This window comes from Netta rufina, assembly GCF_964035555.1.
Source record: "Netta rufina genome assembly, chromosome: 5".
Lineage (NCBI taxonomy): Eukaryota > Metazoa > Chordata > Aves > Anseriformes > Anatidae > Netta > Netta rufina.
Genome location: NC_140128.1, coordinates 21,509,958 through 21,526,088, shown reverse-complemented (window position 1 = coordinate 21,526,088; position 16,131 = coordinate 21,509,958). Strand labels below are relative to the sequence as shown.

At 33.9% G+C, this 16,131-nt stretch overlaps 1 protein-coding gene across 3 annotated transcripts in view; it reads right to left on the bottom strand.

Moving 5' to 3' along the window:
* STRN3 (striatin 3) overlaps positions 1 to 16,131 on the bottom strand; it is a 59,999-nt gene that overhangs the window by 25,114 nt on the left and 18,754 nt on the right. For 2 of the 3 annotated variants that reach the window (XM_084288072.1, XM_084288074.1), the window contains exons 2-7: positions 14,777 to 14,880; positions 9,720 to 9,793; positions 8,330 to 8,411; positions 7,853 to 8,032; positions 7,289 to 7,421; positions 6,111 to 6,252 (exon numbers count right to left, since the gene is read on the bottom strand). In XM_084288072.1, coding sequence (XP_084144198.1) covers positions 6,111 to 6,252; positions 7,289 to 7,421; positions 7,853 to 8,032; positions 8,330 to 8,411; positions 9,720 to 9,793; positions 14,777 to 14,880 — 715 coding nt within the window. The remainder of the gene's footprint in view (positions 1 to 6,110; positions 6,253 to 7,288; positions 7,422 to 7,852; positions 8,033 to 8,329; positions 8,412 to 9,719; positions 9,794 to 14,776; positions 14,881 to 16,131) is intronic. The other variant, XM_084288073.1, reaches the window with a different exon arrangement.

Here is a 16,131-nt window from a genome sequence, read left to right as displayed (position 1 = left end):
ATTATATAATAAACAAAGCTGCAAGAGAACTTAATCAAATTACAGGCTTTTTTTTCTTCCATTCTCATCTTGCCTTAGATTGTGAAAGTAATTAGAAGACCATAAACAGCAATTATAGCTTGATTCAAGCTCATGATTAAAAAAAAAAACACCACAACACCCAAAATAGTAGTACATTATTTCATTTTAAGAAATGGAGAAAGCTTAGATTTTCTTTCAGAAATCTTTCTGGAGTAGAAAGACCCCCAAAATGTAAATTGTTCACTATTTCTGTACTCCCATTACAAAGCAGTTCTCTTTTACCTACTTAAGTTTCTGTGTTATCAAGACATTTGTCCCATCTAGTAAATGGCTGGAGATACAGGTTTCAACATTCACATTGAGCAGTTAGAAAGTTAAAGTTGGTTGCCCCCGTTACAGAAAACAATGTTTAATGGAAATAAATAAACGAAACAGAATTCATGAGGAAAAAAAAAAAGTCTTCTATATAGATAAGCAAAAAAGCGTTGCATTACAAGATTCAGAATCTGCACTTACTCTTTACCCCTTTCTTCCCCTTTCGTTCCTTCTTGTACTGTTCCTTCAGTTTACTTATTAGTCCCTGGTCTACATCCCAAACCTCAGCAGTTGGGGACAGGTCATCTTTGTCTACATGCAGCATATTATTAAAAGAAAAAAAACAGCAATTGGCAATGCAAGCTGTTGGCGATTTACTATAATAGCTGTATAAGAGCATCAATAAAAGTTCGTAATAAATCTTTAAAGGTGCAGTCTCAGTTTAAAGTTTACAAAACACTAAATCTTGTTTCAGTTTTCCAAGGCACTGCTTAATATCAGTTATATTTTTGAAAATTGTATGTTAATTTGTTACTAAGGAGCAAACAAATTAAGCTTCATAAGTAACTTCATGTTACATACTTCAAAATACACAAAAATTAGGTGTTGCTCAGAAACAATTACTGCATCTCTACAAAGACAGTGTTAAGAAATTATTCAGCCAGTATTGAATAAGCAAATGAAAGTAATCATGCTGTATTACTCATGAAAATGCAAGCTGAGTAAGTCAGTGCCAATTTATGAAGATCACCATGCATCCTCTCGCACTCATTCTACATGCACAAGAAACCTTGATCCTACATATAACAAGGGGAACAAGCCTATAAATACAGCACTTCACATGAAGATGGATAAAATTAATTCACAAATGTGAATAAATTGCATTTAAATAAATTTAAATAAATTGCATATAAAATGCATTATAATTACTAGAAAATACCACATTCCACAGTTATTTTAGAATATTTGTCTTTTTCCATTTGACAAAATAGTTGATATTCATTTATTAATTTACATTACTTATTACCCACAAAAAGTCAAGTCTCCACCTTTCTAAATTATCTCAAACATTTCTGGAAACACTAAATGAGGAAAAGCATAAAGGTGTTTCTAAGATAGATGTAATATTTGCAGAAGGACTTTATCTAAAGAACAACCATGCATCAACCCAATTTGGCTTACACACTAGCCAAGCTTACACTCACAAAAGATATTAGACAAAATAATAAAACTAGGTTCCTCAGTTCCCAACTTCCAGTTATGCCTACAATATCAATGTCTCCATAAAACTGTAATTTTTGATATTATAGCTATTTGAATCATAGAAGTATGCAAGAGAAGCTGTATACAGGAAAGAAAAAAACAAGCATTAGGAAGCAAAACAAACTAACTGACCTTGGTTTTATAAAGTACAAATGTTTCAAGACAAAACATGACAAATAATGGGAAAATATTCTAGGATACTGATGCATCTACCAAAAGACCATCATTCAGATAGGGCAGATCAACGACAAAGAAATAACCTTGATCAAAGAGGTAGAATACAGGACTGGCAAGAGGTGAGAAGGCAACAAGCTGAATACAACGTGGAAGTCTCTAGAACTGTGCACAAAGAACTGTGGAGAAGGAAATGGAATAATTACCTCTTATACCAAACCACAGCTACAACTACGAAACTGCAAACAGAAAGACCTCAATCTTTATGAGTACAGGGTCAAAATACTGACAGAAAAATACTGCTTATTCAGGAAATATAAGAAGTACAGAAACATGCCAGAGGATATGTCCCTAAAAAAGAGGAAGGAAATCAGAAAAGCATGCAAACAAAAACAAACAAAAACACATGGGAAAAACAAAGAAAATTCAGTGGAAGAGGGAAAAAAAATCTACAGCAACATTAACAGAAGGAAAACAATTAGGCAGGTTGAAACACTGCAGAGAAGGATTTGAGAATTAAACTGAACCAGAAGCAAAACATATGTAACAAAGATGTAATGCTGTCACAAAATGCACAACATTCTGCTATGTTTTAAAAAGTGTGATGTATTAAACCAGGAATACAAATAATTCAGTGATGGTGCTGACAAAATTGAAGCAATATCCCTAGTCTGCACTACACTGAAAGTTTAGAAAATGTCTGAAGATCAAGAAAAAAAAAGTGAGTAATCAAAAAATTTAAAGGAACTGGGCTCATTCAGAGAGCAGGAAAAACTAATGTCTGCAGGCATAAATACTTCAAAACAATGTCATTGGCTACTGAAATGTAGGTCAGAAATAGAAAACTAGTTAAAATACTACCTCAGATTAATCAGCAAAGCTCTGAAATTCATTTCAAAGAAGATTCTAAGGAAAATATTAAAGTATTTCTCTCAGTAATGCCTGCATATTTCAGAACAAAGTAACATAACTAGACTCTTCCATAAATCTCCTCTAGTACTGAACTTCCTCAAATTGCCTGTGGTAGTTTTAATTCATACTAAATTGACACGAGGACTGTGCAGAAGATCCAGGATGACTACTAGTCAATACCATTTAATGGAGAAAAAATTGAAGAGGAAAAAGAAATCCTATTTTAAAAAATGACCCAGGAGACTCTGAATTCCAGTCACTCTGCCACCCAGAATTCTGGGCACAGGCGGTAATTCTCCGAGTCATGCTCCACCAGGGAACAGAATTTCTGTGTTGCATAGAGAAAAAAAAAATCAGTGAACAAGGTAAACAAAAATCACAAGTAGGATAAAAAGACTACATGATACATAACATTTGTAATACCTGACATACTATGCAACAACACATAACATCTCTTTTATTCGTGTTTGCTCAAGGGAACAGAACTTACATATGCAGCTTTTTCTTGATACTGTTTCACCACAAAGCATTTCTAAATTTTTAATCTGGAAACATACATTCATTTTTGAATGTGCTGTATACATAAATATTTTAACATCACTTGAATTTTCTCATCTTTCAGTATTTTGAAGATGAACTGCTCCTAATAACATGTCACATTTCGTAAGATTTTATATCACAATACCTGAAAAAAACTTAAGACTCCAAGTATATATTAAATGAGGTATTCATAAAAGAGAGTGTGCTCATAAGAAGCTGTATTATACGAAGAAAAAAACAACTTCCACACTCGGTGTCTGGCTGCTTTTCAGAAGTCTCTAATAGCACAAATATCAAATTTGTGATGAAAAATTTTAGCATACTTGGAGTTATTTGCAAGTAGTACTTGGATAATTAAGCTTTGAAAGTAACAATAAAGCAAGACTGGGCAATAGGTCTAGAGTCTAAACATCAGAAGTTTGATTTGCGTGTATTAAATGAATGCATAAAGAAAACATTGGTTCTTTACATTTTTATCAGAGAGCCCAAATCCTCACAAGAGTAAGAAATGATAGGGCGATGCCACTGACAGGGAAGAGTGAAACAGGAAGAAAAAAGCTGAGAATAGAAGTGAGCAACTATTCACATTCTGAAAGAGAAGAATGAATCGTAACTGAAATACTAAAATTGGTGGTTGGTACAATTGTTTAGAAAGGAATGACAAGTATTTATTTCAATGAAGTTCTAATAAATGAATAAATAAATCTATGGATTAGCCTTGAGATTTCAAATAATACCAGTTTCATAGAGTTCAAAATAATTGGACAGGCTGTAATAGGGATAGGTTCAGGCAACCTATCATTTTTAGAAGGCATTTAAGTGCGACAGCACTTGAAGTGTTTTGATAGATAATAAAAACATAGTCTTTAAGTGTTTCAAATTTGCACAGTGATCTTTAAAGAAGCGACAGAATCCCAAGACCTGATAGACTGTATCATTAAGCAGCTGTTAAAGGAAATAACAGCTGTATTAAAATCACTGACATGCAGTTACAAGCAAGTCTTCTGATTCACTTAAATAGTGAGTTAGTACAAACTATAAAACTTATGGATTTTTTTAATGGGGCAAAATGTAGAATATGTCCTTTTTAAGATGGAAGTAGGTTTATGTGCATTTCCTCCTTCCTTGCCTCAGACTTGAGGGGTTTGATAGCAACAGAATTATTGTGGTTAAACTAGTCAGAAAAAAGCTGTCACAAGTGCCCACAAACTCCTGAAATGCTCTGCCTTGCTTCCTGTGGGTTCACTTACACTATAATAAAAGACACTTCACAACTGCTCTCTGAAAAGCACTGTGGGTCAATTTGATTTTTAAATAGGTTTCTTTTATTTATTTAAAGTTTGGGACAGCAATTCAACTCCTTGAAAACAAGCTGGAAAATTTTTGTCTTGCAATGTCAGCATTTCAACTAAATTAGAACCCCAGCACTCTGGGTATCTGACTAAAAACGACAGAGATATAACAGGCTTGGAAAGCAGATACTTGGAACTGAAATGGACAAACTAGTATACTAAATTTCAGCAGTATGCTGTGACAAAATCAATAAATCTTTTCATGAATTAAGGCATCAAGTCATCTTTCCTTCTATATACAACAGCGGTGAGACTAATTCTAGAACCAGAACTTCCTGCAACATTCAATATTTAAAGGGAAGTTGCAAATTCAATCAGAACCTTTGGTTCACGGCCTACTCAGGAATCTGCCCTCTTGGCTAAATAAAAAGATGACTAAAAAACTACTCAAAAAACATAGCCTTCAAAGGGGAACAACACCAGCCAACTACAACACTTCTAAATCTAGGTAGTTATTACCAAAACGAAAGGTTAGTTTACCTGGCTTCATCTTCTAGCTAGAAATTAGAGCTTAAAAAAAATAAATTAAAGGTGACTAACACTGATACTAATTTCCAAGACAGAACACTTACTAATCCTTGGTACCTGCATAATTCAGATTAGATGATGTGTCAGTATTTTGATTTCTGTATGTGTTTATATTTCACAAGTACAACAAATTCACTGTCTCAATATCATAAAATGGTCAAATAGGAGAATCTAGTGGCACTTCTTGGCTTTACAGTTAGAGACTTAAGAGCATGAAATGACAAAATTGTTTATGACAGATCAGAAACTGTCAATTCCCCATTGCAGGACAAATGTGAATGACTGTTCTTTATTAATTATTTTTCCTACCCAAGTTTTCTCCCTCTTTCAGTTTCTTCTTTTGAAACGTGTAGGCTCTAAGAGTTCTGAAGAGTTTCTTCTGAAAGTTACTTAACTCATTTTGCTTTGTTTCACACTGAATCTGCTTAATTTTATTATGCACTCTAAATTAAAGTAAGTAAATAAAAAGTTGGGCCAGTATAAAAGGTTGTGGTTGGTTTTTGTTTGTTTTTGATTCTACTAATGAAAGTTACATTAGCAGTAACATCTAAAAAAGATCTCAGTCAAAAAATCTAAATACACCCATCTCCATTTTTGCAAGCACACCGAAGAAATTCATTTAACTTGAGAACAGAAACTTTAAAGCTCCCTATCAGAATGAAACAAAAACTATCCAGATTTGAAAGCCAACTTAATTCAGTTACAGAAAAAAATATATATTCAGTACCCTAGTCCTCCCTATTCAAACGAGAAAATATATCTATTTGGGGGGAAATTTTCTGAAAATTAAACCAAAATGTTAAACATAACTAGAACTGAATTTCTGGCAACTGCAATAGTAAATAGATACGAAAATTTCAGCATCCAATATACTATTATATAATCACCAGTATCTGACCATCACAATCATCCACACATCCACACCACCTCAGCATAGACTGCAACACTAATATGATGTCACGAACAAGTTCCTTTATTTTGTACATTCTTTTGCTGGCATCTTACCCCACTCTGTTCCATCTCCTGAACTTCGGGCTTCTCCAGCTCCCTCACCATCTTCAGCTGTTACTAAAAAATCAAATTCTTTCAAAGCTTCTTCAGTATCAGGGTCATCTGTAAGGTCTGCAGCTAAACCTTCATTACCAATCTGAAAACAGATTAAAAAAACTTTGTGTTTGAACCATGAACCTTTTTCATACTCAAATATTTAACTTAGAAATTATATAGATTACTCTCACTGAAGACTTATTGCATAGGAAAACACTTTCCAACATAAAAAGCAGAAAAAGATACTTAAATCTAATCAGAAGTAGAGCTGCTTACAATAAAAAAAAAAAAACAAAAAAAAAAAAAACAGCACAGCCTAGTGATCATTAGAAGGGAAAAGAGCACTGACACAAAGTTCAGCAACAAACAAGTACATCCATGACTTTGTTTTTGATTTAAAAGGTCTCAACCAGAAACTGTTGTTGATTTTCTTGCAATATTAACAGATTTCTAGAGAAGCTTTATAACTCCCTGCTAAGGCATCATTGAAACATTTTCTTTCATTCTGCAGGTAAAGAAAATTTCCATGTGAGGCTGTGTTTCTCAATATATTGACTTGGGCAATATATTTTTGCATAAGGACACAATATTTACAAAGGTAAACAATCTTCCAGTTATTACTTTTTAATAAAAAACAAGCTTTGTCAAGAGTCAAAGTATAACTGCACTGTCTTCATAAATGCTTTAGTGATTTACTTACTAGATTATATGTTTATCAGACTACCTACTGCCCTAGAAGAAAAAAGATTTAACCAGTATTTTGATTTATCTATTTACCAGAAGTATAAATGAGTATTAAAAGTGTGTAAAACCCTTCCTGACAAGTCAAGTTAGGAGATTGAGACTTGCATCAAGCTGAGCTAACGTTTCTAGCTTTTTATGAAAATTCAACACAGCCAAAGGCACCATCATACTGTGGAATTCTCTGCTGAGCAAAACATAATAAAACTGTCAGTACAGTGGTCCTAAATCAACCTCTTTGCATAAAGAAACCCTGGTGACAGGGAGAATCTTCTAGCACAGGAATAAAAAAACATGACATACTTATAACTGTCTGGGGGAAAAAAGGAAAAAGATTTCCCTTTTTAAAAATACATTTATGCATACAAAGCAGTATTTTAAAAAAAGTATTTTACTTTATGTTTCTTATTTATCCGGTGCTTTTCTTTTCCTTCTGCAATATCTTCTATCATGTCACTCTCCTCTTCTTCATCGCTATCATCTGCATTTTCTAAGAAGTTAAATGTTTCCAGAACATCACCAGAATTCCTAGAAAAATAAAAACATGAACAGGGAGACATTTACTTGCTCGAGAGATTTTAGAACATTAGTCAGATTAAATTAAATTGCTACCTGACTTAATAGCTTCAGAATTTTAAAACAAGCACAACAATGAATTGTTGCATGGATAAGTTTATATCGCTATCCAATTGTTCACTCTGCAACACTCATCGGTATCTCTCCTTAAAATAATAAATTCCAAAGTGGTATTGAAGATAAATTTATGTCGTATAACCCTATATATTTTCTACACAAGACTTAGAATCAATTTTACTTAAGTTCAAAACCATTTGTAGTCAGGCTACACTCACAGGTTTCAGAGCCTTCAGAGTCTGAAATTCAATGTGAACTGACCAGTACATTAAAATGACCATGTAGAATAAACTGTAACTTCATGCATTTCTCACCTCTTCACTTACCTTTTGATTTCCTGTCCCTTTTGTTTTGATGAAGGAGATTCACCCCCATTGAGAATCTGTTCTAAGTTCTTTGTCTCTACTGAACCATTTGTTTCTGAATTGGAGAGCCCAAGCAAAGACCTGACCCGCTGGGAGCGTACATCCAATATCGTATCTGTATAACCTACTTCCTGCAGATACCTATACACATTAACAGGAAAAAGAGCAAAGCACATTTGAGGGAAAAGGAAATAAATCAGTATCAACTCTTTCTGTAAAATGTATTATAGTGGCATTTATTTTAAAATAAACTTCTTCTCCATCCATCTCATGTGGAAAAGCTCAATCTATATTGCTTAAAGGTCAAGCCTATAAACCCCCTATGACAAAATCATCTGCCCACCTCAATTACCCAGTATCAAAGAGTAAGCATATACACAGCTCATAAGACTTCAGAAAACAGTTTGAATACACCAATATTCCAACAACACTACTTACTGTCTTAGTAATTGTCTGCCTTGCTTCCAGGTCAGTTGGCTATTTTGAGGTACTGCAGGAACCTCCGTATCTTTGGTTTCTTCTGAAAGATAGTGTCATATTTAGTGGTTGGGGTTTTTTTTTGTTTGTTTTTGTTTTGTTTTGTTTTTTAATTCAGCTTTTTACGAGACACCAGTGAAACTAAAAGCAAATCTTAAACCTGCATAGGGTGGCATCTATTTTAAAACATTTTTTTTTTTTAATTAAAATACCTTTTTCCTCCTTAATTATTTGTTAAAGAATAAAGCAAATAATTTAACAGAATTAAATGAGTTCAAAAATTCTAATCCTCTACTTGGAATAAAGGAACTGAAGAAGTATTTAACATGGACACAGAAGAAAGTCGGGCCCCAACTGACTGAAGCTAAGAAATGTTAATGAGAAAAGTGTATCTCTTCCACAAAGCTGAGAGGATTAGAAAGTGACTTGGAAAACACTAAAGCAAAATACAGTTAAAAGAGTAGAAGAATAAAAGACAAAAATGAAGTTACACATTAGCATCTGGAGAAAACATGTCAAGTTTAACACAAATTCCATGAGCCTATCAACAAAAAATTTAGAACCCACTGCACCTACTATGGCAGAGACTATAAACATGGGACAAATTAAAGGCTTAAGAATTAATGTGACACTTCTGAAGCACACTACTAAAATACAGGCCAACAATGCCACTTTCCAGAAGACCTACATTTCAATAGAAGCCACGTTCAATTCTGCTTATTAGTTAGTGCAATTACGAAAAATTCTCTATAAGCAATACTGTGAAGAGCAAAACTGTTATGATCAACTTCTTATCAGTGTCGTAAAATCACAAGCACTCCAGGGTGCAAAAAGGCAAGCTAATTTTTCCTCTTAGAACACTCCCTTCATTTAAGGGAAAAACATAGACTCAACATTTTCCAGGACAATACAGTAATTTTTTTTCCTCATACTTTAAAGCTATCATCCTATAACAGCATCAACACCAGAAGTATTTCTAGTATTTATTCTGCACTTATGCTTTCCTTCTAAATGGATGTCACACTGGTGTCACACTGGTGTAAAACATTAAATCCTTCAACAAGAGATATATAAGAAGAGAAGCAGCAGCTGATTAAGGAATTGTGCAACCATTTAAAACTTTCTTTGATTTTCAGAGCTGTTTCAGAAAAGAAAAGAAGAAAAAAGAAAAATTTAATTTTGATTTAGAGATAAAAATATTGACCCAACATAAAACCTTTCCAAGTATTTTCTCTATAATGTACTTGAACGGGGAAAAAATGAGTGAAAATTGCGATAAATAAAAAAAAAAATCTAGAACAATTTATGTAGAATAAATTATACTAAAGCAGGCTGTTGTCAGAAAAGTTACCTGATTCAAAAGTTGGCATTTTCAAGTCACCTTGGTTCAATTCTGTGCCATATTTTAATTTATGATATTTTGCCCTGGAAAAGCATGGAAATAATTAACAAATTGGCATACAATACTTTTATCAACTCAAAATATTTTACTATTCCCTTTTAAAACAACCATGTTAACATAACACCACTAATCAAAATAAAGCTGTTGTGATCATTACAGTAACATACAATTCTAGTCTTTCAAGATTGCAATTTTGAGATAACCTTTTCACAGTTAACTCATGATTACCAGACAATATATAGGTATTTAGTATGTTCTCCAATATATGTATTTTTAGTTTTTTATTAACAACAAACAAACTAAACAACAAATACCGTACATTAACTACCACAAGAACCTTTAGAAAACCAGTAGCTTCAATTATTTATCAGGGATAATTTCATCACTTGTCACAGTTAATCAATCATCCTATGATGAATGAATGTCACATTTGGGATCCCTGCCTATTTGCCACCTTCAATTTCCTTTTCAATTTTTCTCCTGCCCTGCCTTGGCACAACAGGTATTTTTCCCCCATGCTAACCTTCCTTATCACAGATTCTCTTACTGTTTTTCTCTTCTTCACTGACTTAAAGCTTTGCTTCCTATGCTGCTCAATCCACCTATGCAAGCATGCCTCCCTGCTTCTTATCTCCTGATCTCTCAGCCCTTTGATCTTTGCTTTTACATTATTTTTTAAAAATCACTTGGTGATGCTTTTCCACACAGGAATGCGTGAGACTTCCAAATCACGTTCTACGTGCAGGGTGCCTACCACGAGTCTTCAAGTCCCTTTACCTCCAGGAATATTACATGCACAGTAATATGTCTGAACTCTTTGCTTCATAAATCCCCTAAAAAAAAATCTTAAAATCTCAGGAAAAAAGATCTAGATGTGAAAAAACTCTGGTAGAAAGTTATCAGCCACATTAAAAAAAAAATGTTTCTATTCACGTATAGAGAAATACAGCTATCTTTATACTTCTAAATTTAGCATTTGACTCAAGTTTTCAAAGTAAGTGAACCACATCCAGTTCCCACCAATTTTAAAGACTACTCCCAAATATGAAGACACTAAAGCTTCCTGAGAAAAGATACACACTGAAATGTGCTAGACAAAACCAAGGATTCCCAACAAATTTTCTTTTTGAATGACTGAGCAACTGCTAGATTTTTTTTTTCCAAATTCAAGTTCTTCTCAAATGCTGCCTGACATAATGGATAGTATAGGAGACTTCCTTCTAAATTACGTAAGTTTCTGACAGAACTGCAGGCGATTAGGAGCAGTCTCATTAACAAACTATCAGTAGATGGCACTATTGACCCTTGGTAGCAAGAAAATCCTGCATTTCCTAGCAATTACACTGCAACTGAAAAATTGTATGGTTCCTGAAGAGGCGGTACATGAGTGACCTGAATTTGACTGACTGCCAATTAAATACAAACGCAACTTTGAATTTATTAGTTAGAACACATTTCATCCATCCACTAGTAAGACTGTCAACACTAGGTGCTCTCTCCAAACTGAGAGACTAAGCTTTGTTCCACATTGCAATAGGGTAATGTACCACCAGGCTTTTCAGATAATGTGTACAGACTATGATCTATGTGTCCTAGAAAGTACTGTACATGAAAATAAGAAATTTTGAAGATCAATATAGCAGAACAAATGTCTACTCCCAACTCATACCTGAAGTCAACAAAGCACTGTAATTAAAAATCCAACCTAAATTTATTCAATTCAGAGCCATTGTCAATACTATTTATGAGGAGTTGGTCCATTTTAGAGCTTCAGTTTCAAAGCACAGCTAAAATTCTGCTCTGTTCGTTACAAAAGATAATGAGGTATTTGATCTAAAAATATACCAATGACTACCCACTACAAATAAGCCAAAATATTGCTGCACATAATGAGATCAATTAAGTCTTTCACAACACATTTGATACTCAACTTCAGTTTTATAGTAAGAAAGTCCCCTCCATATTTTCCATACAAACAAGGCTAAATCATTACGTATCTTAAAAATCACTAAAAAGCTGCATTGTTGTTCATGAGTCAGTGACATTAATCCCCACCCCACACCACACAGTAATTGAATTCTCCAAGAGGCATCTTTTGAGTATTGCCTTGCTATTCTTTTAAGGCTAGGTTTCTGTGAGTGAAGAAATTAAGAGAAAAATGCCTGTAAAGTGGATTTAACTGCTTGCTGCTATTTAGCTGTTGAATTCTACCACTCAATTGCAAGGAAACAAACCAACTCAAATCCAAACACCAGCAAGTCAAAATATAGGTAGTTTTTATCATCTCCTGAAGTCTTTTCAATTTAAGCACATTACTGAAGTTTAGAGCACAGCGGCTCAGAATATGAGCCACATAAAGTCTAGCTATAACCATAGAGCACTGTAAAGACATATAGACTAGCTAGAAACACACACATACAATCATCTAGGGCATGATTTTGTTACCAAAAAATAAAAGCCACAAAGAACTGACCCTAAATATTCAAGGAAGTTGAAATAACAAGCACCATTTAACGTCTCTAAAACATTACCACACCTGTTATATACTTAAAAAACCAGAAATATCAAACTATTTTGTGACTACTACCGCATTTTATTGAACCTTACATACTGACGTCCTGTTCCATGCCCTTTGTCTGAAAAACCATGATATTCATCATGATGTGAATGAGTATTTTTTTCCAGACTCCCTATAATCTGACATTCCACTGCCTAAAACTCTCTGACAGCATTGGAGAGTTAGCATTAGAAGAGGAGGAAAAAGGCTTGGAGGGAAAATCAGGTGCAATACCAATCTCTAGTGATCTCCAGATCAGAATTTCCCAATTTATTTATTTATTTATTTATTTTAAACCTTGGGGCTTGTCATTAGTTGGGGTCCACCATGCAGAACACCAATGGCAAGAAAATAAAATAACCCCTATCATCTTGAACTCCTCATTCAGTGCAACAACAAAAACTAACAGTGTATCATTCAAGAATGACAGCGTAACAAGTTAGTACTTGTTTGCTTTCCTTAGTCAATCCATCATACCTCGGCAATTAGATCTCCTCAAACTACTGAGCATGAGTAGCAAAAAGTTACAGACAGCTTCCTCATTGCCTCCCACACATTGACCAATCAACCCTAGAGTTACAGTTCCTGTTTTTAGCAAATCTTCATGACATGTCTTTCTGGTTGGGACTTAAGCAAGGATTTTTCCTCTTGAAAAGTATGCAGCATTGGCTCGTACCCAGCAACCACAAGAGCTAAAGTGAACTGTACATTTCTGTTCTGCTTCTGTTGTACACATGATTATAAATTTCTCATTCATCAGATGAATTTTGGAATGTCATGGCAAGTCAAACTATAAAGTTAGTTGCATTTCAAGGGAAAACATCAGTGGGATTCCACCAATACCATTTATTTTCATATTCCGCGTTCTGTTGTATGATGCTTTCACACACTGGCTGTAATTAACTGCCTTTGATTTATCTTATTAAGTAGATAATCCCCACGACCTTAAAATGGGCATTTGCAGAAAGTCTCCCTGTGCACCATTGCTATCACTGCCCAAACAACCAAACTGTTCTCCTTCAACTGTTCAATGTTCTTTTAAAGGAAGAGTGCACTGCCCACCCAATACTGCACACTTCTCATCTGTCTCGAATCCAGAGTCACTTGCACATTACCTGTATGACTTCACAATATAGCTTTTAGTCTTAATACTGGTTGGAAAGCTTGAGTTCCATTCTACCCTGAGAATAGGGCCATATAAAGTAGCTCCTTGGCACCTTATTACCTCACCCATGAACTAAAACACACAATGTGGTGGTATGACTTGCCATATAAACCCACACCATTTTCTGAAGTACACCTCTGTATTGCATGTTTCATTAAAAAGCATGTAGCCATCCTTGCCAAAACACTAACTTTTAAAAAGAGCCCAACTATTCAGTTATTTCTATGCTATAGTTAGTTATTTATAGTACTAATTCATAATGTAGAATATATTAAGGCATACTCTCAGACAACTGACTTCAAATTTTGTAGTAAATACAGCTAGGCCTCACCTAGACATTTTTTAGTTTATACTGGCAAGAATATTCTCCACAAACCAAATAAACAAAAGCTGACAATTTTGTTGCCTGACCCTTAAGAAGTTTACACCATTGGATTCTGGTACTTCTTAAGAACAAGATAAAATGAGATTTAAGAATCAAGTTCACTACTGAAAGTATAGGAACATGCATGACAAGATTGTCTGCTTAGTACAAAATGAAGAACTAATTTTGGCCAACTAAGCAGTTAGCCAACAGGAGAGTTTGTAGTTCTGAAGGACATTACCCTGGGTGGACTGAATGTAGTATTTCATTACATTAGTGCTACAGAAAACGTACTGAAACTAGAAATTCTAGCATTTACCACATGATATATCAGTACTTTGATATTAAGTCAAAGTGATTTATTGATATTATCAGTACTAAATTCCAAAGGATTCTTTTCTGCCACAAAATATGGCTTTCATCATGCAACGCATACAAAACAGTTGTAAAGAACGCAGAGACAGATATTTTTAATATTTTATAGTTCAATACCACTGGAGAATAGGTAAAGGCATAGTAATAAGGTGTAAGCATTTTAGGAAGAACTACTCTTACTTGGTTCGGTCTTACTTAGCAGGCAATTGTTCTTTAACTCGGAAAAAGAGAATCGGTTCAATTTGAACTTGCTGGGATTAAGATACAAGAACAAACAACTTTAAAATGTGGGGAATTTCTTATAGCAGCCACTAAACTTCATCAGGAAAAAAAGAGAGACAAGAACGGTACTAGGCAATTCACTTTCAAGAATATTTTTCAATAATTATCAAAAACCCTTAATGTAAAGGCAACCAACCATAAATACAGTGTACATAAAGTAACTATCCTTATTAGATGATTCTACAGTTTAAATAAAGTGAAGGAACCCCTCCTAGTCTGCAAAGTCTTCCAGGTCAGATAAAAACTTAAACGTGTGTACCTACCTTTCTTGTTTTAATGCATATTCTAACATTTTTATTCTTCTCACTAAATCTTTCTTCAGATTTTCTTGACCCTTTCTTTCCCCTTGTAAAAATGCTATCCGAGCCTGAAAATACAAAAAAAAAAAGAAAAAGGATAACTTATTTTATTTCATTTTGTTACCAAAACAAAACGAAGCAATCAAGTCTGGCTTGGAAGAATGGTCAAAAACATTTTTATTTTACTTTCAATGAGTCACTTTAGTTAGTCATTTCTATTTCATTAGTATTTCATTAGTATTTCTTCCCAAGAGATTCAATGTTGATTATTAATGCACAAGTATTGCTTTTTTACATTGAAATACAGTGTATTACATAGTATAGTAACTGCAGAAGAAGGCACAAACAAGAACCATTTGAAAACATTTTAATAAATGTACACATTTTTGTTGTTACTGCACTGTTAGCATCTTTTCTTTTATACATTTTCTTCTGAATGCAAAGCCCTATTAAAATAGACATAGAACATACTTTTAAGCCTTTTATTTTTTAATGATAATATATAATATATATTAAACACTTCAAGAAATACAACAAATGGATATAAGAATTAAAATACAGAATTTGCAAATCAGTTCTACAGAAAGCAACTCTTCTACAAATTCAAATTCTAGTGGCTACTGAACACAGCTGAAAGTCAGAATATCATGACAGAATTGTTTTTACTATGTCATTCTATATGGAGCAGAATATATTTGAATATTTCTTGGTGTTTGTTTGTTTGCTTTTTCAAGCAAATTAACTTCCTGAAGTACAAAGAAACAAGGAAGCTTCAACTTGTCTGCTAACCTAGCAGACAAGATTATACCCAGTAAAATAAACTAGCTATCTCGACCAGTGCAAAAGGTCTAGCAGAGAGCTTTAAACTAGCTGAAAAAAAATAAAAGGTAGTTCGTTGAGAGAAAAAAATAATCTCACTATAAAGTGAAAGAGCTTATGCTTTGCCTTTTTGGAATTCAAAACTCTAAGGAAGACCAGAAAATTTGCAATTTGAATACAAAACCAAAGAGTGAATGATATTACTAGACTGGCTATCCTTATGGGAAACCACATACTCATTTGTCCTTGTCATGACTTCGAACTGACTAAAATCATCGGGTAGCTAACTTGAAACGAGATTCAATAGTGTATTTGCTTGGAAGAAAAGAGACAACAAAAATAGAATTAAGAAGAGTAAAGAAGCAACAACATTGTGCTGCAGAGGTTAAGATCAATGACGCAATTTCATTATTATTTAAGACCTAAGAGATTTTTTTTAAAGGGAGTGGCTGTACCTTTCACTGCTCTCAGTGGTTAGAGCCTGTGACAGTCTGAGATTA